This window comes from Heteronotia binoei, chromosome 1 (assembly GCF_032191835.1).
Source record: "Heteronotia binoei isolate CCM8104 ecotype False Entrance Well chromosome 1, APGP_CSIRO_Hbin_v1, whole genome shotgun sequence".
Lineage (NCBI taxonomy): Eukaryota > Metazoa > Chordata > Lepidosauria > Squamata > Gekkonidae > Heteronotia > Heteronotia binoei.
The window spans coordinates 128,549,797-128,575,749 of record NC_083223.1 but is presented as its reverse complement, the minus strand read 5'-3'; the positions used below and the strand labels follow the sequence as shown (position 1 = coordinate 128,575,749).

The 25,953-nt window shown below is 41.0% G+C and overlaps 1 protein-coding gene across 1 annotated transcript in view; it reads left to right on the top strand.

The window, feature by feature from the left end:
• The window catches only part of EPM2A (EPM2A glucan phosphatase, laforin), a 77,319-nt gene that overhangs the window by 30,375 nt on the left and 20,991 nt on the right, over positions 1-25,953 (top strand). The window contains exon 2 of the mRNA XM_060240570.1: positions 3,213-3,387. Within this exon, the coding sequence (XP_060096553.1) occupies positions 3,213-3,387 (175 nt within the window). The remainder of the gene's footprint in view (positions 1-3,212; positions 3,388-25,953) is intronic.

Here is a 25,953-nt window from a genome sequence, read left to right as displayed (position 1 = left end):
CTCTGCAATTCCTTTTGTTTACTTACTTGCATATTTTTACACAAAATATTTGACTTTTCTTTATTAACATAAAGTCCCGCCAATTCTCCAAAATCTTGTATTTTGGCTAACAACAAAGGTGTTACTTACTTGTTTGTTTCTCCAAGTATTTGTGTTTTCCATGCTCTTCCATATGTATCCAGAGGTCCTGAAATTTGCCTGGTCATGCCTCATTGATGTTGGAAGGAAGGCCTCCCCCAGAACCCCATCCAAACTGGGTTATGGAGAAAACTTATTTCCAGGGAAATTCCTCTGCCTAGCAAAAGGCTGGTTGCCCCAGCTGATCACAACAGCAGCCCCACTGCCACTTCCAAGTTGTGCTTCCAGGAAAAGGAATTACTTTTGGCTGCAATAGAAACAGATTTCCCTGTGAAAAGATTGTAATGCATAGAGTTCGCAAACTCTCCATGAACTCAAGAAAGAAGACCTTTTGTTAGACTAAGGGAGGAGGGGAACAAAGAATTAGTCAGGAAATGGTTTTTGTATTGTAATAATGTAGCCAGTATGGACTGTCCATCTCTGGCAATGCTCTTACCTATGTTTGAATGTGTCATCCTGATCACCCCTACCACAATCAGTTGCTTGCCATAAAGGCACATGAATTGATTCAGTTTATAGCATGTCACTTGCATATGTCCCTCATTGTTGCTTATGTGCCTAGAAATTGAAATGATAGCTAGCAGTGATTATTGATAAAGAGTTGTCAGTACTAAGACACATAGTTTTTTATATATATACATGAAGAGCTTACTTTTTGGTGGTTGACATTCCTAAGCCCTTTACTTTTGTCCCAACTGTGTCTAAACCCCAATTGTATGAAGTCTGAATGGCAGCACATCATAAAATGTGGCACACATTTTCCAAGGATTAGGCAGCAAAAAGGAGGGGAATTGATACCGGGGTACTGCTAAATAAAGAAGGTAACCTTTCATGGGAGGGCCCTCTCAAGCTAGTCTGTGTGCCCAGAAAGGCCCCATGATGGAGACCAGGAAAACTCCATACTGGAAGGCTGGGCTGCATAGCCAAGGCATGCCTCTGAGTGACTTTTTCCCCTCCACACATCCACATATCTTTTCTAGATGGAACAAACACATCTTCTCTAAATAGAATGATCCTGAGATGTGCCAGTGTAACTGAGTAATCCTATCACTGTCTCTCTCCTCCCGTGTCCCATCTTTACCCCAGCTCTGTCAATATACTATTTCATTACCCCATTGTAGTGTCATTTCAGTCTTTCTTGGGAATGTCAAAAACCATATTGTCACCTAGCTGCTCTTCCTGAGTGGGCATACAGAATTGATTTGTTTAATACGTTTTTGCCTTCAAAAGAGAATGTCTGATGCAATGTTTGAAGCAGCTGTTTGTTAGCAGATAATCTCAGTGCGTGTGAATTGGAGATTGTAAAGTAGATATCAAAGTAAAATTGTTTGCAACTTAGCAAAAACTATTAATTCTACCTCCATCGCCTTGGCCGCTTTGAATGCAGAACAGATAGAGTTGCGGCATGTGTTCCTCATTATTTGTGGTATTTTGTCATTTGGCCTTATCTGTTGCTGTTGTACACAATGCTTATTGCCCCTATGCCACACCGTGCGCACCTCAGCCCCTCCTGCACCCACCTTGTTATGAAAACACCAGTGTATAGCTAGCTTACAATAAATAAATAAAAAAGAGTGAGATGTGGGAGGATCATACGTTCAGCATGCCACCTGGTTCAGCTATACTCTGCAATGTCTGCAGACACAAGATTCTTACACTCGTGGTTTAACCGCATCTATCCTTGGTAAACTGCTAAGCTTGCATTGAATCTTGTAGACATGACCTCCTTGTAACTGGGCGGACATTTCCTGTTAGGCTTTTAAGTGTGGGCGACTTCATTATTATGAGAGCATGTATAAAGTAAAGGAACCTTGCTGAGAAGAGGGGCTTCTCCTCTGAGCAGGCTTTTTCTCTCGAAGCACATGTCGAGTGATCATTCCTACATATTCTCATGAATAAGATTGCCTTGAGTGCACAATTACAGGATAGAGCCTTTGTTCCAGTTTTGATATTTGTTCCAATCTGTGTAGTTGGTAGGATAATTCACTTCTATTACATTATCTCTCTCCCTCTCAATTATCAAATGGAATTAACTACCTTTGATCAGCAACATGTTTACATGTTGTGAAAGACTGTGTTTAGCTTTCTGAATCTGATGTCAGAGTTAGCAAATTTGATCAATGAATTTTCAAAGTGAACGGTGCCAAAATACTGGTGCACAATTTTTCATGCAGCAGATGGCACTGTTAATGTCAAAACTGGAAAGGAATCTACTAATAAATCATATGTACGCTACAGTGTTGAAATAGCTGGTGAAAAATTAGTGCAGATTGTTTTTGGTGTTTAGGTCATTTCAGTTGGAACATTAAAATAGCCCTTATCTTTTCATGAACCCTTATGATATCTGTATCCTAGGATGATGGACTATGAGCAATGAATATCTTGGAAAATGCTGTACATGATAAAGGTAGTGGTATGGCAACATCCTGCATAAATACTAGAGAGTTCTGAATGTGGTGGTTAGTTTATCAGCAAATGAGTTCTGATGACAGTTAAAGAGCCTTTTTTTTGCATCTTCTCAAAAATGTTAAATCTATTAATATACTTCCAAGTCATAAGTAGGTACAAATTTAGGTAAATTTAATTATTTCAATGGGCTTTAGTATTCCTCATTACGCTAGATGGTGCTAATATATGATAATTAACTTTCAAGTTAGTGTTGCCAACCTCTAGGTGGGGCCTGGAGATCTCCCAGAATTAGAACTGATTTCCAGGCAACAGCGATCAGTTTCCCTTGAACAAATGATTGCTATGGAAGATAAGTTTCATGGCACTGAGATCCTGCCCCTTCTCAGGTCCCCCCCCCACAGTCTCCAAGTATTTCCCAACACAGAGTTGGCAGCACTGTCACAAGAAGTTAAATTCTTCTTTCATATAGAAAACATTTTATTTAGGTTTTTAAAGAGTGCACTCTACCGTGCTTAGATGACCTCCACATTTTCCTTACAACAAGTGAAGTTATTTTCTAAAAATGTGTAGTCACTTGAAAGTGCATGAAAATCTTACATATTCAAAATACTTAGTTTTTGTACTCATAAATTATATTAGAATTTTGTATGTCACTTTTTTTTCAGGCAATGGGCCCCACCATGATCGATGCAGTGTTTATAACCCAAGCAACTTGGTTGATGGAGTTTACTGCCTCCCAATAGGGCACTGGATTGAAGTTTCTGGACATACTGATGAGATGAAACATACAACTGACTTTTATTTTAATATAGCAGGACACCAAGCTATTCACTACTCCAGGTAAAATATATAGAGAGAGTGGATTACTTATGGTCTTAGATTTTTATGTGTACATGAGGAAGAAGATACAAGGGAACTAACAGCATGAACTTGAATATATTTTCTCAAAACAAGTTCAGAGTTCCAAAAGGACTAACTCCATAGTAATTGTGCCTAGGATTCAAGGATTGAACTCATCTTCTCTATGCTGGGCACCTAAAGATATTGCTCTGTACTTTGCTGATGTTTCTTATGGTCACACACGGCTAGCAGCACCTTAGAAACATGCTTTCAGTACATGTCTCAGGTTTTTTTCCCCAAACATTTTCTCTGCAGTTTTAAAGACCAGGAATTTACATTTTATATAATGAAAAAAGTTTAACAGATACATATCTGAATTTCTAGTGGCCTTGGAAGACAGTTTTTCAGTGCTTAAGTGAAGAATTAAACAAATGATATGACTTACTCATTGGAAAGATAAATAGTAAGGAAGCAATCCATATGAAAATTTCCTTATGGAATTCTAAGTTTCCTTATGGAATTCTAAGAACTTCTGTCATGTTAGATGACAATAGAACTAGGATGTGACAAGTTTATTTTAACAGTGAATCTGCTTTATTTGAAGTATTAGTCCTTTATGCTTTCATGTGTGTGTGTGTGTGCACATGTGCGTGAGTGCGCATGTGTGTAAAATGTCTGGCCAACAAGATTTCAAATAGCATTATTTACAGTCTGCAGACTGGAAGCTGATTGCTGTTTCAACATGTTGACTAATATGGGTAGTAACAAATGCCAGGTGTTGACCCATGGAGGAATAAATATGAAAAAACAAAGAGATGTTCATAGAACGATATATGTTCTTAACTCTTTGGTACCTAGCTTTTTCTCCGGTTTCGTGGAGAGCTCGGTATTTTTTCATCGTTATGTTTCTAATCCAATTTTATTCTCAGGTTGTAGTTTTATTTTTCAGCACCTGGAGCCCTTTAAGTATACTAATCGTTATGCAAGGGTATTGTTGTACCTTGATATTCTTGGTCTCAACCTCCACTTTAATTGTTACTTGTGACAACCATGTTGTTGACCTTCTCTACTCCCAGTTATTGTTGTTGGCTCTTGCCCTTTCGCAGCCCACTATACTTTGGGGAGATAGGTCAACCAGAGTTCCATTAAACTTCCTGTTTTGTATTGGTTTACTGTTTAGATTTCTGTACAATATGTTGTTACAATGGCTGAACTTAAACTGATTTCATTTAACTGTAGGGGCCTTAATAACGTCATCAAGGCCAAAAAACTTTCCTCAGCCCTGTCTAAACTACGCCCAGACCTCCTCTTCTTGCAGGAAACCCACATTAAGTCTCCAAACTCTACTATTTTGCGTTCCAGGTGGAACGCTGGGTCGTCTAAATCACGTGGAGTGGCTATTTTACTTTCTAAACGTATTCGGTTTGTGTTGACGGCTCAAGAAATTGATCCCCAGGGCAGTACATATTTCTAAAAGGTACCGTTAACGATTCCCCAGTTACTCTAGTCTCTCTTTATGCACCCAATACTGCCCAACTAGCTTTTATTAATGAAACGCTAGCTAAATTAGCTCTTTTTCAAGACGGTGCAGTCATAATTGGTGGAGACTTTAATTACATCGTCGACCCCCTATGGGACAGGTCATACAAAACAAGCCCTCCAGTGACTGTCTCCCCCCCCCCCCCTATATCCTACACTGCAAAACTATGACCTATGTGACATCTGGAGAGTCAAAAACCCCGGAGTTAAAGATTACACCTATTTTTCCGCTGTTCACGACATTTTTACTAGAATCAATTATTTTCTTTTTTCTCCATCGTTAATAAATCAAACATCCCAAGCCGATATTGGTCTTAGGACCTTATCCGATCACGCTTGGGTGGAATGCACCTTAAATTTGGCCCCCTTAGAGAAACCCACCCACGATTGGTTCCTAAATAAACAGCTCTTGCTGAATGAAGACACTTGCACCCAAATTGACCAGGAATTAAAACTTTATTTTGAGAATAATATGGACTGTGGTGTCTGCCAAGAAATTGTCTGGGACGCTATGAAGGCGGTCATCCGGGGCAAATGTATATCTTTGAACTCCGCCTGCAAGAGGAGAAAACTTAAACTTAGACAATCAATCCTTGATAACATCCAAAATCTAGAACAGAAACATAAACTTACTGGATCTAAAAAAATCTTTCATAAACTCCTACTTGAAAGGAAAAAGTTAGATTTAATGCAAACTTCCACCATTAAGAAAAACTTATTGTTTTTAAAATAGCGATATTGGCACAACCACCCCCGGGCTCTAAAAATTTTGTCCTGGAAACTCAGGAAGGAAATCAGTGAAAGACAGATCTATTCCATTAAAGACTCAAGTGGAAGCGTGCACTCTTCCAACTCTAAAATCTTACAAACTTTCCACCAATATTATAGCCAATTATATGCGTCATCTAATCCTCCTTCCGTTCTAATTGATAACTTTCTGCGTGAGCAGCATACTGTGGGTCACCTCTCCCCCGACCACCAACTTTTTTTAGATTCTCCAATCACTCCCCTAGAAATAACCGCTGCAATAAAAGCCTCTAAGCCCAACAAAACTCCTGGTAGGGATGGCCTACCTTCAGAATTTTATAAAAAATTTAGCCCCTCCCTCACACCTCACCTTACTTCAATTTGTAATTTCATCATGGACTCAGGGCATATGCCTCCCTCCTGGTCCCAGGCAAAAATTATTCTTATACCTAAAAGAGACAGGGACCCTCTGGACACCAAATCCTACCGTCCTATCTCTTTACTCAACACCGATTACAAAATCTTCGCCTCAGTTTTGACGGCCAGGTTGAACCGTATAATCGGCTCCTACATCCATCCCAATCAATCCGGCTTTATACCAAACCGTGACATTACCAATAATACAAGACAAACCATCAATTTGATTCAATATTGCTCCTACCAGTCCTACGAATCCTGCATCCTGGCCTTGGACATTGAAAAGGCCTTTGATACGGTCGAGCCCCGTTTCCTACGTAGCGTCCTTCAGTCCATGGGCTTCGGACCAAAATTTATGTCCATAATAAACTCTTTCTACTCTTGCCCTTCCGCTATCCTCCATATTAATGGCCAACATTCACCTTCCTTTTTTTTAGAAAGAGGTACACGCCAGGGCTGTCCCCTTTCACCGTTGCTTTTTGCTCTGGCAATCAAACCATTGGCAAACAAAATATGTCAATCTTCTGAAGTCCAGGGTATAGAAGTAAAAGATACTACCTTCAAAATCAGTCTTTTTGCTGACGATATCGTTCTCTACATCTCTAATCCTCTCCAATCCCTGCCGGCTGTTTCTACTCTTTTGTCAGTCTTTGCTAAACTATCAGGCCTCTGCGTTAATAAATCTAAGTCAACCCTTTATCCGGTCAACCTACTCCCTCTGACTATCAAAGCCATAGTCTCTGACTTTCCATTTCATTGGGCAAAAAACATGTGGTCATACCTAGGCCTCAAAATCCCGCTTTCACTTTCAGACTTACTCTGGGCAAATTACACCTCTACCATGTTAGAGGTCTCCAAGACCCTGAAACAATGGGATTCATTGCATCTGTCATGGCTGGAGAGGATCCAGGTTGTCAAGTCTTTTATCTTTCCGAAACTTTTGTTCCTGTTCCGGGCTCTTCCCACCGAGATTCCCCTGTCCACTCTTAAATCTTGGCAGCGTATTTTAACAACATTTATTTGGGGCTATAAGAAAGCTAGGATTAAGTTATCCACTATTTGTAGATCTAAATCTAAAGGAGGACTGGCGGTACCGGACGTTGTTCGTTACTATAAGGCAATCATTTTATCTCAACTGGTCAAATTACTCTATCAACACCCCGCTCCTTCTTGGAAGCTTATAGAAGAAGCCCATTTTACTCCTCTTAAATACTTTGAACTACTTTGGCTCAAGCGATCCGAGAGGCCACTCCGGCACTTCGTGAATCCCTTTCTTAGGGCCCTTCTTTCAGTTTGGGACCCACTTCGCCCCCACCTAGCACCTGGTTACTCCATCATTTCGTCTTTCTTAGGCCAGAAATGGTTCCCCCCAGCCCAACACCACTCAACTTTCACAACTTGGAGGAACTCTTCCAAAACTTACCTCTTTGACTTCCTTTCTGCTTCAAAACAAATTCTGCCTAAACCCAAAATAGACCAAAACCTGATATCACCCTCTCCATGGTTTGAATACTTTCAAGTCCGGCACTTGCTCCAAGATCCCAAAATACGCCTATCTCTCGCTCGCCCTTCGACGGACTTTGAACACTTGATTTTACACCTCCCTAAAACGCATAACACCTCAAAAGGGCTTATTTTACGGCTATACCGGATTCTCCTTACCGATATAGAAGATCAACTTCCCTCATACACCACCCACTGGCATAAAGATTGCAATGTCACGCTTTCTTCGGATCAGTGGGATTCCATTTGGGCCAGCGAGACGCCACAATCTAAAGTTATTAACATTTCTCAGTTAAACTACAAATTAATTGCTCCCTGGTACTACACTCCCCAACAACTTTCTCATGCTTTGCCCCACAGATCCTCCGCTTGTTGGAGGAATTGTGGCCACACAGCATCCTACATTCACTGTTGGTGGGACTGCCCTAAACTCAAGCCCTTTTGGTCTCTAATTTGCGCTCAGGTTTCATCTTTAACAAACGTTTTAATCCCTGTCACCCCGGAGGTAATTCTTCTTAACCACTGGTCAAGTTTACAAATCACCCCCTCCAAAAAATCCTTAATCACTAAGTTATTGTCTGCTGCCAAATCACTGATAGCTCAGACTTGGAAAAGCCCAAACGATCCGTCACTCGATTCCTGGTTGCTCAAAATTTGGGAACACATTGCAATGGACAGAATCCAAGCTTCGCTTGACCAGTCAGATCCCCTCCAAGCTCACTCTAATTATGTTGCAACTTGGTTACCAGTTTTGGAGAAATTGGATAGTGACCCTTTTTATATTAATTCATATACCAAATGTACTACATATAATGACCTTTTATTACTTTAAGCTCATTTTTCTGGAATTGCTTTTCTCTTTGGCTACCCAACATCTTACGCGTCTTCTGTTCCTATTTTTGTTGTAGTTATTATATTTCTTGTATTGTTATTTTTTATATTGTTTTGTATTATATACCAACTATTGTCGTGATATATTAACGATTGTGATTGACTTATATGTTCAAATTTTCACATTTATTGATACTGCAGTCACTCACTCTTTGTATAACTCACTTTACTTCAATAAAAGTTTGTAAAATTGAAAAAAAAACAAAAAAACAAAGAGACAAGTTAAGGAATTTGCTGTCAGGCAGGAATGATCCAAGTCAGAAGCTGGCAGCAGAAACAGAACCCAGAGTTATATTCAGAAGGCTGGGCCACAGTAAGTGTCAGATTGTAAGGCAGGTACAGTTCCAGAAGCCTGTCACTTGAAGATGTATATCATAAAATGTGTATCATAAAAGGCCATGTGCATCATAAAATGTAATGCCAGGTAGCAGAGATATAAACTTTATAAATGACACAGACAAACACAAATATGTCATTTTTTAAACTTCAAATACAAACATGCTTAAAACTCTTGTGATGTTTTGTTTAAAATGGAAAGGAGGGGGAATAGTGGGATTTGGCAATACAGTTTTAAAAATAAAACATCAACAAAAAGCACAAGGACCACAGCAGAAACTAAAAATATAAACTAAAAGTATAAAATGCTCTGATCCTAAGAAAACGTGAAATGGCTGGGCATTGAAAGTTCCCCCCACCCCAAGTCTACTCAGATTAGCAATGGCTCTCCAGTGTAATGCACCCCTTTGGCTGTTGGTTCCCAGGTTAGAGTACTCACTAGGTACCAGTTCTAAGGTTCATTCAGCAGAGACAAGCTGGCTCAAAGCATTAACTCTTTATTCGCAAGGAGACCACTCCAGCAAACAACAGTTTCAGCTGGCCATACAAATGCTGGAAAGTGAAACTACTTGAACTCCACTCCATTGAAACACATTGCAGCACAGACAAAGTTGCAAGGAAAACGCAGAGTAAATTTTCCATTAAGGTCTCAGGGCCCAGATAGATTACTCCCAGAGTAATCTCAGAGACCTTAATGGAAAGTCCGTTCTGTATTTCTTTGCAGCTTTGCAAGCCCAGAAAAACTTCCTGCTGAAGCAGGCAAAGACAAGGCAGAAGGAGCTGGGAACTTCAGCATCCTCAGAGCTTCAAAGGGTGAGGACAGGATGGGAGGGTGGGAGAAAAGAGCTGTGGGCCAGTTGTGGCCCATGGGACATAAGTTTGAACCTCTGCTTTAGATATTCTTCTCTGTAAAATCTGGTTGAGTTACAACTAATATCTCGAAAACGTTATGTAGTAAGGCAGAAGGGATATCACACTACGTATTTTGTATAATGTGTGAAGGAGAAACCACTGGTACATATACAGTTGCAGATTTTTAAAGGAAGCATAAGACAGATTTGCCATTTTGTCTGCACTAAGGAGCCACCCCTTGGTAAAGGAGAGGACTCAGATTAAGATATTTTAAAAGTGACCTTTTTGATAGCCTTTGTTTAAAGTCTGTGTAACTTTCTCACCCATATAACTTTTTTTTGTTGGTATGTTGTATTTTGTGTGTGTATATGTGTTTGCACGTGCATGTGTGTGTTCGCACCTGGAAGTCATGTTGACTTCTGGTGACTGACGCCTGCTGGGGGCCTGGAGTATATTCACAGAGGTGGCTGAATAAAGCTGCCTCTGCTTCCTGGCTGAGTATTTCAAGGAAGTCTCCCTTTCAGGTACTAACCACAGTCCACCCTGCTTAGCTTCCAAGATCTGTTGAGATTGGGCTTGCCTGGGCTGTCCAGGTCAGGGTGCACCCACCCACATAACTTTATAATTCCATTGTAACTATAATTTTACAGAACAGCAAATAGCCCATTCCTATATGCCATAATAGTTATGGGAAGCCAGGCTAACAGGCTCAGTGAGCATTGCAGTGCAGGTGCATATCCTCATCAGCTACATGGACAATAGCTTATTCTGCATGGAGATCTGTGTTGCTTAATCAAGGTTTTGTGTTTCAGGCGCAAGATACTTCATCAAATAAAGAAAAAAAACCTGTAGTGATTATTTAATTATTTAAAATAGCAAAGGGATCTATAGACGGTGGCCTGCAGTTCAGATGCAGCCATTAGATAACTGTTGTCTGATCCACCAGATTCCATTCACAGACATCCAATGGTTTTAGTTCCAAAGAATCAATGGCAGCCATCTCTAAAGAGTCTTGACAATGTGGCTTTGATGCATGTCTGATTGCCAGCCGTTCATAGGTGAATATGTATTGTGGTATTTCAGTGCCTCAAGTATAGACGTTGAAAATGGAAGCTTGAAGGAGAATGCCACCTTGGAGACTGGTATAAGTAGTTTGCAAGACTGCTTTGTTACTTACCTCAGAAAGAGTCTTGTGCTCAAAAGACACTGGATTTAATCTTTTTGAGAAGCAGAGTATATGAAATGTTTTTTTGGTAAAAGATTTGTATGGTTTAGTGGTTTCCACTTAAGTTTATGCCGTGCTTCTTTGCTTTACATCTATATCCCCCAGAGAGCACTGCGATCAGGGACAAAAAATCTGCTGTCTGCCCCTGGCCCAAAAGAAGCCAGGCTATCCGCAACAAGATCTAGGGCCTTCTCGGTGGCAGCACCAGAACTCTGGAACACCCTCCCAGAAGCTATAAGGGCCCTGCGGGATTTGTCGGCGTTCCGCAGGGCCTGTAAGACCGAACTGTTTAGGCAGGCTTTTCTGGTTGACTGAAAATGGGCTGCCACCGGACATCCTACAGAAGCTGGCGGTCATAGTCAGAACCCAATACCGCCAGACTAGATTGAGATAGCGTACTAGTTTTTAACTTGATAAATGTTTTATGGTTTTATATGTTTTATGGAATTGATTGTTTTTATGATACTGTAAGCCGCCCTGAGTCCGCTTGTGGAGAGGGCGGGATATAAATGTAAAGTAATAAATAAATAAATAAATAAAATAAAACCCATGGAGTCAGATTATTTTAAAGGCTATTAATGCTCTTACTTGTCATTAATAAAATTCAAGTCAACACAGGATTATGCAACCTGAATCTGTGGAAGAAAAACTGTTTTTGTTTGATTTTTGTTTGATTTGAACTATTTGAAATGAAAAATGAATCTTTTCAGCTGTTTAAAGAAAAATAACCTGTATGCTAAGTGTCACTCTAGAGTGATTGTTTTTATCGCTGAATTATAGCATGAACTGTGGTGAGGAAAGGGATGACTTTTAAATGGAATTCAGTGAGCTGTGCCATTGGAGCAGAAACTTAAAATGATGCCCTGTGGTTAAATAATTAAGAACAGCTATGATACCTATTGGGATTCCTCCTTTTGGAACTAAATTCTGAGGCCCATTTCCCCTTGTTTGGCTATAGGAGTTCAATACTAACTGCATCAGTAACAAGAGCTCAAAAATAATGAGCTACAGAGGAAAAGGCATTGATTGTATTGTAAATTTTTAAAAGAGTCTGGATACAGGCTCTCATTTAAAACAAGGGGACAAGACTTGGGTTGCTTTTAATGCATGCTAATGTGTTTATCCTGGCCGTTTGGAAGTTGGTGAAAATTTTGCCATTGATTTCAGACTGAATAGCATTGAATCTTCTAATGACAGGAAAGTGAAACATAGTCAGGATATCATTTATCAATTATATGGCCCAAATAAGTAACTAACAATGCAGTCCTGAGTCATCCCAGTCAAAATCTACTGAAATCAATGACTTTCAACTGGAGTAACATTGCATAGGATTGTGATTTAAATGACAAAAGCAGTGTAGAACAGTTATATAAAGTAATGTCAACATAAAGATTTCAGTAATTTTTATGCTGTAGTCTCATCACTACTTGTAGGTAATCAGCAGCTTGATCCTATATGCCTTTATTTAGAAGTTCCACTGAAATAAAGATTTTAAATATGGTTCTGTGTTTAATATTGTCCATATCAATTATGACTCATTCCAAAATAAAATGTATCCTGCTTCTTCCTAAGAGCCCAGAGTAAGTGACAACAGATCAGTGAAATCACTGCATTAAAACCTACCCCCCCCCCGACAGATTGAGTTGGTTATCATCACTGTGTGGATTACCTCTTTATCTAACCCTCTGGAAGTTTCTGCAACTGTCTTAAATTGGTATCTAGAATAAAAACATAAGAGAAGCCATGTTGGATCAGGCCAATGGCCCATCCAGTCAAACACTCTGTGTCACACAGTGGCCCAAAATATATATATATATACACACACACACACACACATATATATACACACTGTGGCTAATAGCCACTGATGGATCTATGATTAAGTGTTCGAGGGGAGAATCCACAAAAGACGCAAGCGGTGCTGCGCAACTTGACAGGGGGAACTGACCTGCCTGCCATGGGTGTAACAAAGTTATCTTTGAAAATACTTATAGAATTTGAGAGTTAACTTGGAAGGAGCTTTACTGTTGGAAAAGTAGGTTGGTATGGTTGCTAAGAACACCTTCCATTGCATCTTACTCATAAACTATGTTGATATCTAGGGAGTGATCACACAAGAAATTTGGCCTGACCTATCCACGCCTCCTCTCCGGATTTAATGTGTATGATCACATACACACATCTGCCCTCCCACCCCCGAGTCCCACCCGTACCTACCTTGTCTGGGGATAATAATAATAATAATAATAATAATAATAATAATAATAATAATAATAATAAATTTTTATTTATATCCCGCCCTCCCCACCTCGGCAGGCTCAGGGCGGCTAACAACATTTTATAAAAACATACAATAGTAGATAAAAGCCTTTAGGTTTAACAATATAAAACATTAAAACATTAAACTTAATAACATTAAAACCAATCCAATAAGTACAGTTATTCAGCGGTATAGATCTTCAACCCGCATTGGCGGATCCTTAATTACCGATCTTCTTAGCGGTCCAAGTATGCAAATTTAAAAAGGGCGGTCTTGCAGGCCCTGCGGAACTGATCAAGGATGGGCTGGGACCAGATTAAATAGCTACCAAGAACTTCCTGGTAGCAAACCTCTAAAACTTATGCAGGGCACATTTCCCAGCTGTCTGAATGGCCAGGTGCACACTGCACCTACCCTACACCTGCCTGCCATGTGCATGAACAGTCCAAATGCTCCTCTTGTGCATTTGCGATCCATGCCTCTCCTGGCAGCAGGACAGGGTCTGTGTGATTGCCACAGCATGGATAAAAGAGAACTGGCTTTTTCTGAGCCAGGATATTGCCACGCCAAATCTCTTGTGTTATCTCACCCCTAGACTCATCTGACTTTCCCACACCGACGTTTGCTACCATAACCTCCATTGTAAAACATTTGTATGAGGAGCTGCCGTTAAAGACAACTTGGAAGCCTCAATTAATGCAGAATGCACAATCCATAAGTTAACCAGATGTAGTTGCTTGCAACTTAAAATACCTGTTCTTAAATGACTGCATTGTCTTATTTTCTTTTAATTCAGTTTAAAATGCTGGTTCTTAACTTTAAAGCTGTTCATGACCTGACATATAGACATTCATGACTTGCCTTCACTTATTCTAAATCATTCTCAATTAAGGGATTCATTCTTTCAGAATGGTCTTTTAGAAGAGATTAGGAAGACACCTGTACTGGCTACTCATAGGAAAATGCTCAATAGTACTTTTTTTCAGAGGGGGTTTAATGGAAGTGCTTAATATTTGGTTATGTTTTTACCAGCACACTTAGACATATATATGAGGCCAGTCAAGATGCTTTAAAAGCAGCATAATATGATTGAAGCTCATCCCTGTCAATCAAGCATTTGCATTTTTAACTGGTGGAAGTTTTGGGTTGTGACCAAATACTAAGAAATACTAGGAGTTACACTGTAGGGTGAACATTGGCTGAAAAAGAGAACTGAAGGCATGTGTAATATTTTTCTAATTGGTTTTATTGTCAAATTAGAAAGCAAAACATACTGAAAGCAAGTACATTCCGTCATATAGCACAGCTGCAAACTTTGCAATAACATATAACCTTGGAAACATTTTATGAGATCAGTCACTATTTACCCAAACTGGATCCAGAGAAGGGGAAATTAGCTTTTAAAAAAGTTAATTTCCCCTTCTCTGGGTCCAGTTTGGGTTAATAGAATATTCAGAAAGGAATATTGCAGAACCTGGTAAGTCTGTGTATACCAGGGTGGATCTTAGTGGGGACACCTCAAAAGAAGATTAAGAGGAAAGAGTGTGAGTGATTGTTTTTTTACCATTAAACTGCCCACATTTCTCCAACCATTAAACTGTTACCCAAAATAAAATTAGGAAGAAAGAGAGTGGAAGAGTAATTGTAAACAGACAATTTTATTGTGAACAAAATAATTTGAAGAACCTACACTGAACACCTGAGAATGAATTCCCTAAGTAATCATTCTCTCTCTCTCTCTCTCTCACACACACACACACATGCCCCAACCAGAAAGTGCACTCATAAAAAGGAAAAGAGGATACTGGGTAGTTTTAGGGAAGGAGCATACAACCTGAAATCCTGGGCTTGAGGTCTGGAGAGGTTCAATGTGCAGAGCGAGGTGGGAGGGAAGGAGACTGCAATACAGTTACAGGAATGGTCAGGTAGTGGGCACTTTTCACTGACCTGGGATGGTCTTTCTGTGGAGACGTCCCATAGTTGGACATGGGAACTCACTTTCCCAGGAATATGAGTCTTCCAAGATAAAAGCTTGAATCTCACTGGCTGGTTTAAAGTTGAATGCTGTCAAACTTTGGCAGGAAAAAGTGGGGAAACTACCTTGATTAGGCTATTGTGAGCCAAATCCTCATGGGCCCAAAAAGCCTAGGTGAGACAGCTCAATTAACATACATTAATTAAGTTGAAGTGAGCTAGATCGGCATTGACAGGTCTGCACAACCATTGTATCAACTTGGTTACATATTTTATATTATTATATACTTCTTGTGTGCAACTCTGCCATACATTAAATAAAATAATCCAATGTTGAAAAGTCTTTTGTTATTGAGAATGAAAGAAGCCTTATTATTATTGAGAACTCTGAGCTGGGAGAGATCACAGTTAATCAGTTTGTGATGCCAGCACACCTGGGCCTTCATGACTGTACCCAGGTGCCTTCATAAAACTCCTTGAGTTCCAGATCCCCTGGCACTTTAATACGGGGTGCCTATTAAAACAACTAAGTCCAAAATAAGAGGGGGATCCCAGTGACCTAATGGGGTCTCATCTGGAGGAGGGGGTTGCGTCCTTAAAACTACAGCTCTAGAAGACTGCATCTTCAGTTTTCATCTCTTGTGGCCACGGATGAAATGAATCCCCTTTCACTTATTGACTTTCCTTCTGTGTTGCCTGCTACAAATCACTGCTGCAGTTTCACCATTTCTGCTGGAGTTTTCCCATTTCTTTCAGTATTGCTATTAATTGCTTTCAGATCAGTCCTACACTGTTGACATCAGTAAAAGTGATCAAGGTATTGTGGTACCTTAAATGCTAACAAATGTTTATTTCAACAAACTTTGATGAACTACGACTCACTTCAGACAATATCAGTAGATCCTCACTATACAGTCATTTTATGTAGAGGGTTTGGAAAAAAAGCAGCAAGGTCAAGGGGTTGTGAAAAGAATGAGGCATAAAATAAATGTATTTAGTATAACTCAGACCTAATCAGGAAAAATGAGACCTTTCAGTAGTTATACTAATCTAGTTAACACTTGTAGTAGCTGGAGAATCACAGGTTTCATAAACATCTTTCATACTGTCTCTAGTAATACTAAAACAGAATATGAACTCAAAGATACATAATAGCATTCTCTGTGATGCCTCTTCTTCCTCACTATTTCTGGAAACACAAGACCAGAGAGCTCACAGTGGGCTGCTCTTATTGACCAACTCATGCAGAGTGCCCATCATGAGAACAAGTTCAATTTTTGGTGGGTAGCAGAATAGGGTTGTCAGTCCCCAGGTCTGGGCAGGAGTTTGAGGGGCTTCTCCCCACAACGGTCCAACTAGTTGGAGGGGAAAACCCCACCCCTAAACAGGGACATCATTGCACAACATCCCTGATGCAATGACATCACCCAGAAGTAGGGTTGCCAAGTCCAATTCAAGAAATATCTGGGGATTTTGAGGGTGGAGCCAGGAGACTTTGGGGGTGGGGCCAGGAGACTTGGGGGTTGGAGCCATGAGCAAGGTTGGAACAAGTACAATTGAACTCCAAAGGGAGTTCTGGCCATCATATTGAAAGGGACTGCACACCTTTTCAATACCTTCCCTCCATTAGAAATAATGAAGGATAGGGGCACCTTTTTGGGGGGCTCATAGAATTGGCTCCCCAGTCCAATCCTTTTGAAACTTGGAGCGTGTTTTGAGGAAAGGCATCAGATGCTATGCTGCAAATTTGGTGCATCTACCTCAAAGAACACTCCCCACCCCCGAGCCCCAGACACCTGCAGATCAATTTCCCATTATTCCCTCTGGAAATTGTTCTCCATAGGGAATAACAGAGTGCCCAGTAGACATTTCCCTCCCCCCACCCCGCTTTCTAAAGTGGGGGGAGGGCCTCCAAACCAGGGAATCCTCTTCCTCCACCTGGGGATTGGCAACCCTCCCTCCCTCTCTCTCATACACACACACACTTACTGGGTATGGTTACTTGCTCTGAAAATGAAAGAAAAACAAACGGAAGCTGCTTCTGACCCTTCTCCATGAAGTGCTTCCTGTTTCCTGTTTCCTGTTCAACTTTAAAGGTACACAAACAACAGAAACACACACATTTTAAAACGGGACCTGTTTGCAGGTTTCTAATCCTGCCAGGGCTCTAGAGATACATGGTGGCTGTGAGGCCGGGGCTTCCTCTCGCTGGCCAGCTGGCTGGGGATGGGGGGAAGTCTGTAAAACCGGGGGATACCCCGCTGGGTCCTGGGGATTGGGAAGCCTACCCAGAAGTGATGTCATCATGTTGGGATGTTGTGCAGGAATGCTCTGGTTTGGGGGGTATACTCGATGTTTTGAGGGTGAATTTGCCATAGAGTTTCACCCAAAAACCAAAGCTTTGCCCCTGGTGCCACTAATGTGATGATGTCATTTCCAGGTGAAATCAACACATTGTGTGTCCCCGTCCACCTCTGAAATGCTCCCCAAATCCTCCCTCAAGTGTGACAAGAGGACATAGCAACCCTAGAGCAACATCTACAAATGGGACTACATTGTCTTATAATCCTAGAAGCTCAGATAAAATACATACCACAAGTTCACCCTTTACAGCAGCCATTTTCTCCAGGGGAGCTGATCTCTGCCAGTTGGAGATCAGCTGTAAAAATGGCAGATCTCCAGGGCCCACCTGGAGGCTGGCAACCCTATCATAAAGCTGCCTTTGTTCCCTTTATGTGAGTTTAGCCTTCAGAGGTTTTTCCATAGGCCTCTCATCCCTTTCTCTCTCCATTTGTCCATGCCCATAACCACATTGTTTAAAAAATCTTGTGACAGGGGTGGAAAGCTACCATCTGCCAAGAATCATCAACCATTGTTTTCTATGCTTCAGTGAGGCCATAACATAGAGGCCAGTAAACATTGCTTAAAATGTTGGCAGGCTAGGCAGAATAGGCAGTTTCACCTCCATCTTTTCTTTTGTGAACAAGCACTTTTGACAGCTAAGATGGTACTTAGTGCTTCCTCAATGTCAACTCCACCTATCAAAAACCTGTACTGATCCAACACTGATACCGACTACCTCAATACCGACTGCCCTCTCAATGTCCATGCCTCCCACTTCTGTGTGTGGATCCAAATCTACATTGGATTCCTTGCCATCTCAATCCCAGAAGAGAAGGGGAAATCTCCGCACCTGGACAAAAAGAACTTCAACTGTCCTGATCTTGGTGTCCATGCTGGACTTCACACAGGACATCCCACACAATTTTTTCAAATCTGAACTCACTGTGGTCAAACACAGGCCAATACTGGAAAATGTCCAGCACAAGCTTCCTTTCTCTCAAGAGCTCTCACTGGATCATCACTGCTTGTCCAGAAGTCAATTAGAAGGCTCAGTGAAGGAAGAAACAGGAACTGCACATATATGAACATATGAAGCTGCCTTATACTGAATCAGACCTTTAGTCCATCAAAGTCAGTATTGTCTTCTCAGACTGGCAGTGGCTCTCCAGGGTCTCAAGCTGAGGTTTTTCACACCTATTTGCCTGGACCCTTTTTTGGAGATGCCAGGGATTGAACCTGGGACCTTCTGCTTCCCAAGCAGATGCTCTACCACTGAGCCACCCTCCCTCCCCGACGGTGCCCAACCACATGCCCAACCACAACTGATCTGCCAGCCAGCTACTGTGGTTTATTAAGGTGCTCCCTATTATCAAGACCATCCAGATTTGTCTGTAGACTCCCAATACCAGGGATGTCAATCCCATTACTGATGACATTACTGGGAGACTTTCCTACCCAACCCTATAGCTACCATCATTTTGGGTACCCTAGCAGTGACCATGGATGGTATTCCAAAGAACACCATTTAAGAGGTGCTATCCCTCATCTTGTTATTCTCCTCAGCTTTGCTTGTCACCTTGTCAGTCTTGTCATTATCATTCTTCATCTCAACACCATCCTATTCACTGGTCTCTACATTGTCATCTCTCAGGTTGTTATTCACCTAAGAGAGCCAGTTTGGTGTAGTGGTTAAGTGTGCAGACTGTTATCTGGGAAAACCAGGTTTGATTCCCCACTCCTCCACTTGCAGCTGCTGGAATGGCCTTGGGTCAGCAATAGCTCTCACAGAGCTGTCCTTGAAAGTACCACAGGAGAAGGGGTTTCAGTGTAAAGTCAAAGCAGATAGAATACCACTGCAAAACAATGAGTATATTTAAATCTTTATATATGATTTATCCTATATACAACTTTAAACCAGTGTATACAAATATCAACGTCAATTTCCAATTTCTTCCCTCTAGAAAAAATTACAAATTATTAACAAACAACAATTAGTTCCAATACTTTCCAATAGAGGGATTTTCAGAAATCCTTCCTCCAACAAACAAAGTTCATAATGTAATCCATAACTTATTGTGAAATTCTTTCAAATGGGGGGGCCAGGAAATCCTTGCAGCCTTTATAAGACTCCTCCTTTAGATTTCAAGATGTTTCAATACTGGTCGTCTTCAGTTAATCAGGCTGTTAAAATGGAACCCGATTTCAATAATTTCTTACACAGACTCAAAGTTCAAAGCTAAAACAGAATCATTGGGTTCTCCTTGAAAGGGCAGCTTCTGAGAGAACTCTCTCAGCCCCACATACCTCACAGGGTGTCATGTTGGGGGGAAAGTAAAGGAGATTGTAAGCCACTCTGAGATTTAGAGTGAAGGGGAGCAATATAAATCCATTATCATCTTCTTCAAACCTCTATTTGGCATATTGACAGTCGCATACATTTTACCTATCCCACTTTGGGATTGCTACTCCAGGTTGACTAATAGAGATGACCAGTTATCTAAGGCTGCACCAGAGGCAACAGTATCAAGGGCCTCTAAACCCCACTTGGCTTCTACTATTATGCCACTACTTTTATCACCATTGAAAATTCAACCTCCAGGCTTCTGTACCAGATCAAGGGACCTTACATTGGCACCTGTTGTCATTGCTCCTCCTAAAGCAGAAGGCCCACTCACCATCCCAAACAGCAGCAGCCTTAACTGCAGTGCTTTGCTGAGCTAGTTAACACCTTGTATCATCTTAACATATTGTAATATCTGAAGAAGTGTGCAGGCACACAAAAGCTCATACCTTGAATAAACTTTTGTTGGTCTTAAAAGTGCCACTGGACTCAAAATCTGTTCTACCAACATGGTTGCCCACCTCGATCTAGTTAACACCTGTAATAAGTGGGGAGTCACAGATTTCATTAAAAGCTTTAATACTGTTTCTAGGAATGCGGAAACAGATTTTAAACTCAGATACATACACATTTTCCGTGATGCCTCTTCTTCCTCACTAAACCTGGAAATGCAAGAGCAGTGCACTCACAGTGGGCTGATTGTCTCAGCCACCTCATATGCAGTTGATCACTTTTCATGCAAAAACAGTTCAAAATCTGATGGGCAGCAAAATCTGCAGATCAGACTATATTATAACTTTGGGCCATAACAGGACATTTAAAGCATTTGTATTTTAGCAGGAAAAGCTGCGTGTAGTTTACGAGAAACCAAACTTACTTGTTCTCTTTAGTGTAGTCTTTAGAACAACATTGTATTATTTCTAAAGTAAACACATTACAGAATTATTGCTGTCTTTTCTCAAGAGACTTCTTGTTTTCACAAAATAAAACATGAAATAACAAAACCCCACGCAGCTGAATTGCAGCAGTGTTCATACAGAGTACACTTAAGAAGCTTGTTTAAAAACAACTCCCATTCCCAACTTTAATGGTATGCAATGGGAGATTTTATTGTAATACTCAGAGGCCAGATATATAACTCCGATTAAGAATGTTTTTCAAATCTGCAAACTATGATCAAAATTAGCTCGTCTCAGTTTGCCAATGTGTTAGACATATGTATTTAATTTTCTCTTTATTATTTAAGCAGAATTGAGAACGTGAAAATAAGAATGTCTCATTCCATATTCTTCCCCAAAACATTTTAGCAATATTATATATATCTAATAGATAAAAATGTAAAGTCATTTGAAAGTACTTTTTCTCACATTAAAATTAGCTCCATGAAAAGGGGCCATAGTAATACAGATGTTGCCACAAAAAGTTTAACGTCAAGCCATACCGCTGCACATCAATATAGAGCCATGCTAGGAAATACATACCACCCAACAGAATGAATCAATAAAATGCAGCCTCAGCACCAACCAAAAATATGTAGGAAGGATGCTCCATAAAGAACACACCGTAACAGGGAAGACTCTGACCCTTTGTCCACCCATCATACTTCAGAAAGTGGAAGCACCCGGAACAGGGCCTGCAAAAGTGTCCTCAAAAATGTACAGTCTCGTATGGTAGGCAGTCACTTAACAATGAAATCCTAAGACTATTTCATAGTAATTTAAACCAGATGTGACCAGAACATGAATAACCATAGTCAGATGTTGTTTCTCAGGAAAAAAAAACATGTATAGATGTATAATGCCAACATATGCCTCATTATAATGATATGTATCTCATTTAGATATTTCCACTTCATGCTTTATCTGGGATTTTTTAAAATATATTGCCTCCTTGAAGTCAGTATACCAAACCCTTTTGGTATATACATAGCAGTGTGTCTTGCTTATCTCTTGATTGTTTTCTTATTTTATTTATTTTTCAAATTTATATTTTACACTCCCCACAAGTGGACTCAGGGCAGATGACAGACAAATACTTGGGTCAATCGGCATCACATCAAACAATAGACAAAATAGAAATTTTTTTTAAAAAATTGCACCATCTATCATGTGCACAGTTCCAAAATTGGTGCTTATGGACTCTGTAGTTTGTTTAACCTGGGCCATATGGAAATGGTGTCTTCAGCAGGGGAGGTCAACATTCTTATTGGATGTCTGCCACCTCATCCAAAGGCCTGGTGGCACAGCTCTGTTTTGCAGGTCCTGTGGGATGGTAGAAGGTTCCGCAGGGCTCTTATCTCACACGGGAACATGTTCTACCAGGCTGGGGTCCTTAAAAAGCCCTGTACCTGGTTGAGGTTAAACATGTCCCTTAGGCTAGGGACAGCCAGCAGATCTCGATTGGCAGAATGTAAGGCTCTCCAGTGTTAGCCAAATTGCCCTAAAAATAGGTTTGGGGAATTAGTTTGGTGGGCAACTAGGCTCTAGCAAGATCAGGATCTATGTATACAGAAGATGTCTCCTTTGGAAGTCACCCAATAATGAGGAGATGTTATCTGATAATCAGTGGTATTTATTATAAAATAAAGACAAGCATACAAGGATATAAAATCATTCACCATACATACAGATCTAGGAAAACAGCATGAAATAGAGGTAACACAAAGGATGGACAAACAGGGCAATACAATTACCTATCGTAGTCTTCAAAGAAGGCTCCAATGGCAATGAAAAAGGGGATGGGGAAAGGACCCTCAACTGATCAGGTATTGGGGGCGCATCTAAACAGCAGGGTAGGGGTACTGTCAGATGCACACCTGGGGGACGTTGGGTCAGAGGTTATAAGGACTGTCTTGAGCCCTAAGGGGGAGGGAGGTCCAAGGGCCTGTGACACAGGGTCATGTGAATCATGATGCTGTGACACGTGGTACATGACCTAAGCAAAGGGGAGGCTCCAATATGACAGTTGGGCAAGGCATGGGTTGAGGGGATTAAAACAAGCTATACAAACTTATCTAAAATGACAATAGGGGACCGAATTGATATCTAAAGTGACACCCGATTTACACTATAGCGCTGGCTCTGGATTAAGACTGGTCTTCCTCTTCTTCCTCCTCTGGCATCGTCTTTTGTTGAATGGCTGTTTGACAAAGGCTTGGGCAGTCTGGCAGGATACGCGCCTAAGATAAGCATAATAGCCTTATGCAGATGTCTGAGGCAACTGCTGGATACGTGGGGCTCCCGCCTCTCCCTCATGGAGTCTGGAAATGCATAAAGATGGTCACTAGTGATGATAGCTTTGGTAATGGCTTCCGTCGAAAAGGGCTGAAAACCACTTGACTGGACAGATGGCAGTGCAACTTCTTCCATTACAACAGCCAGGATTGAGTACGCACAGGGAGGCTGGGAGGTTGCTTTACTTCTGGCTAGCACCCATTCAGAGAGAGAGAGTGCTGCTGTAAAGATGAGGCCTATAGTATTCACATAAGTCTGTTAAGAAATGGCAGGCTAAAACCCAAGTCCTAATGCAGATGTGTGCAAGTTGGAACTCCAGGCACCCTGGCAACCAAACCAGTGATCATGATGTTCATATACAAACAAAAATAGAGGGTTCTCGCTCAGACCAGGGCATATATGAAGAGAGGCAGTCCCTCAGGTATGTTGGTCCCAGGCTGCACAAGGCTTTAAAGCACCAGCTGGAGTTTCCAGATCAACTGCAAGGGCAAGCCCATATAAAGCAAGTTACAGTAATCAAGCCTGGAAGTGACCATTGCATGAGTCACTGTAGCCAAGTCCTGCGGGGGTGGGGGAGAGAAGTAAGAGGTCAGTTGCCTAATCTGCGGAAGGCAGCCCTGGTTCTTTTCTTATGTTGCCAAACTGAGAAGGAATCTTCATAGACTGCTCATCTTGCAGATGACTAAACTAGACTTTTAGATGTTGCAAAGCATTGAGTTTTAAAATTGTGGCATCTGGTTTCATAGACATTGTGGTGTTCAATGGTGATGAAAACAGGTGTTTCCTTTTAGTTCCCAGGTATGTTCCCATGTGAATATCCCAGATAAGTAGACTAAATTCCATCTAAGATGAAAATTTGCCAGTGCTTAATTACTTTCCACCATGATGCCACCAGTGGTGAAAAAAGGCAGAAATGTTCATAGAGAATGTATTGCAGCCTAATTAATTCCACTAATTAAAAAACCCCTGTCAGTAGAATTTTTGTATACTGAGTGGTTTCAGTAGAGTAGTGAATAAGAATGATTCTAAATACTGAATTCAGTTCATCCGGAACTTGATCAAAATTGGGAACAGCATTCACAAATTTTACAGCTGCATTGTTTCAGTAATGTAAGATCTTCATTAATAAATCCCTTTCTTCAGCCAGGTTGCTGCTGTTTCTGCATGTCCTAAAGCTCTCAAGTCAAGCCAAGTCAAGTTAGCCTTTATTGGCATAAAATATATAGATATATATATCAGAGCAAATTGGTCAAAAAAGATAAAATGGAACGATTACGTACATATACATCAGAAAAAGTATAAACATAAACTGTTTCTATGAGATCCTCTGACGTGTCTTTAAAACAGAATAAATAAACTTAGCCACTTTCTCAGTGACATTAGCTCTCATAAAATCTGTGTGCTAAAATATAATAGAATGTGAAGAGATCGTACTGCTGGCAAGTTGTCTGCATTTCCCTTCATCAATTAGATTAGCACTACACCTCACAGGGACATCCCAAGAACATTTTCCTAGGACTAAGTCCCATTGAATAGATTTGAGTAGAATTTTGAGCAGACCTGCGTAAGATTCTACTGTTAGTGACTTTTTTACAAGTACACGTGGGCTGATGCAACCTGAAGATATTTTGACATTATACTTTGCTGGTGTAACTTCACACACTTATGGGCTAAAAGTGGGTGATGCAGGGAGAAGCAGGACTTTGGAGAAATCCTGTTTTTCTTAGCCTTTGGTCTTATTTCCAGTGATAACGTAATCTTACACCAGTTAAATGTAAAGCATTCCTGTTTAATTAAATGAAGAACCAATACCACTGACACCCTCTTCCTCATGCTCTGCCTCCAGTTATAGCAGAACATTATTTGAAAGCCAATCTTAATATATCATATTATACCCAGACAGAAAGCCTGCATTTCAGACAATAGGGACCTAACTAAATGGCAGATATACATACCACAGCAACCTTTAGAGGACTCACCTTAGAAACCACTTTGTCGCTTAGTGGCACTCAGGGGTGTTTTAAAGAAAGAGGAGAATTTTCTGCCTGCCCTCCTGCACTGTTTTCCTTAGTGAAGGCAGCAGTGAGAAGGCATTCTTTGGCCCTTTCTTGGGCACATTTTCTCAATCACATGGTAGCTGCTTCCACTAGGCAAAATGGCATATGAGGGAAAGCATAAGCCCCTCACACTCTCATAGTGCCACCATGCTCCATTGAATGATAGAGCCATTTCTAAAGTGGGCCCCCTGATGCTATGTGTGACTGCAAGTCCAGTTGGAGGAATCCTGACTATAATATAGTGGGTTCAAAGCATCGAGGAGACAAGGTAACAGTGATAACAGCTCTTTATTAGAAGCAGCATGGTAGATGGCTGCACTAACAAGACTGGAGAACCGGTCGACGGGGCCATAACTATATACAACTCTGGGTTACCGTGCTAGCAGGTTATTGGGCCATTCAAACTGGCCGGGGCCCTATGATGGTGCAGGGCAGCAGGTATCAGATACTAGACATAAGTATACATGCATAACATCCCTTCCCCCTTAGTTCGTAAGACAGACATAGTCCTTGATGTATGCCGGCTTGTGGTGTTCCCTAGTACAGTGGTCCCCAACTTTTTTGGCCCCAGGGCCAGCCTGCCAGACTGCTTCTGGCATGTCTTGCAAATCAGAGGCGTGGTCTGGGTGCATACGGTCTAATAGAGTATACACCATTAAGAGTTCGGCTGGGCTGCAACTGGTAACGGAACTGGGGATGGAATGCCGAGCTAAAAGGCTTTCCGCCAGGCATGCTTTCCAGTCCCCATGGATGATGCAGCGGAGCGATTCCTTTGTTGTATGCACCATCCTTTCTGCCTGACCATTGGTGGTGAGTTGAAAAGGGACTGACCTTATGTTTTTATTAAG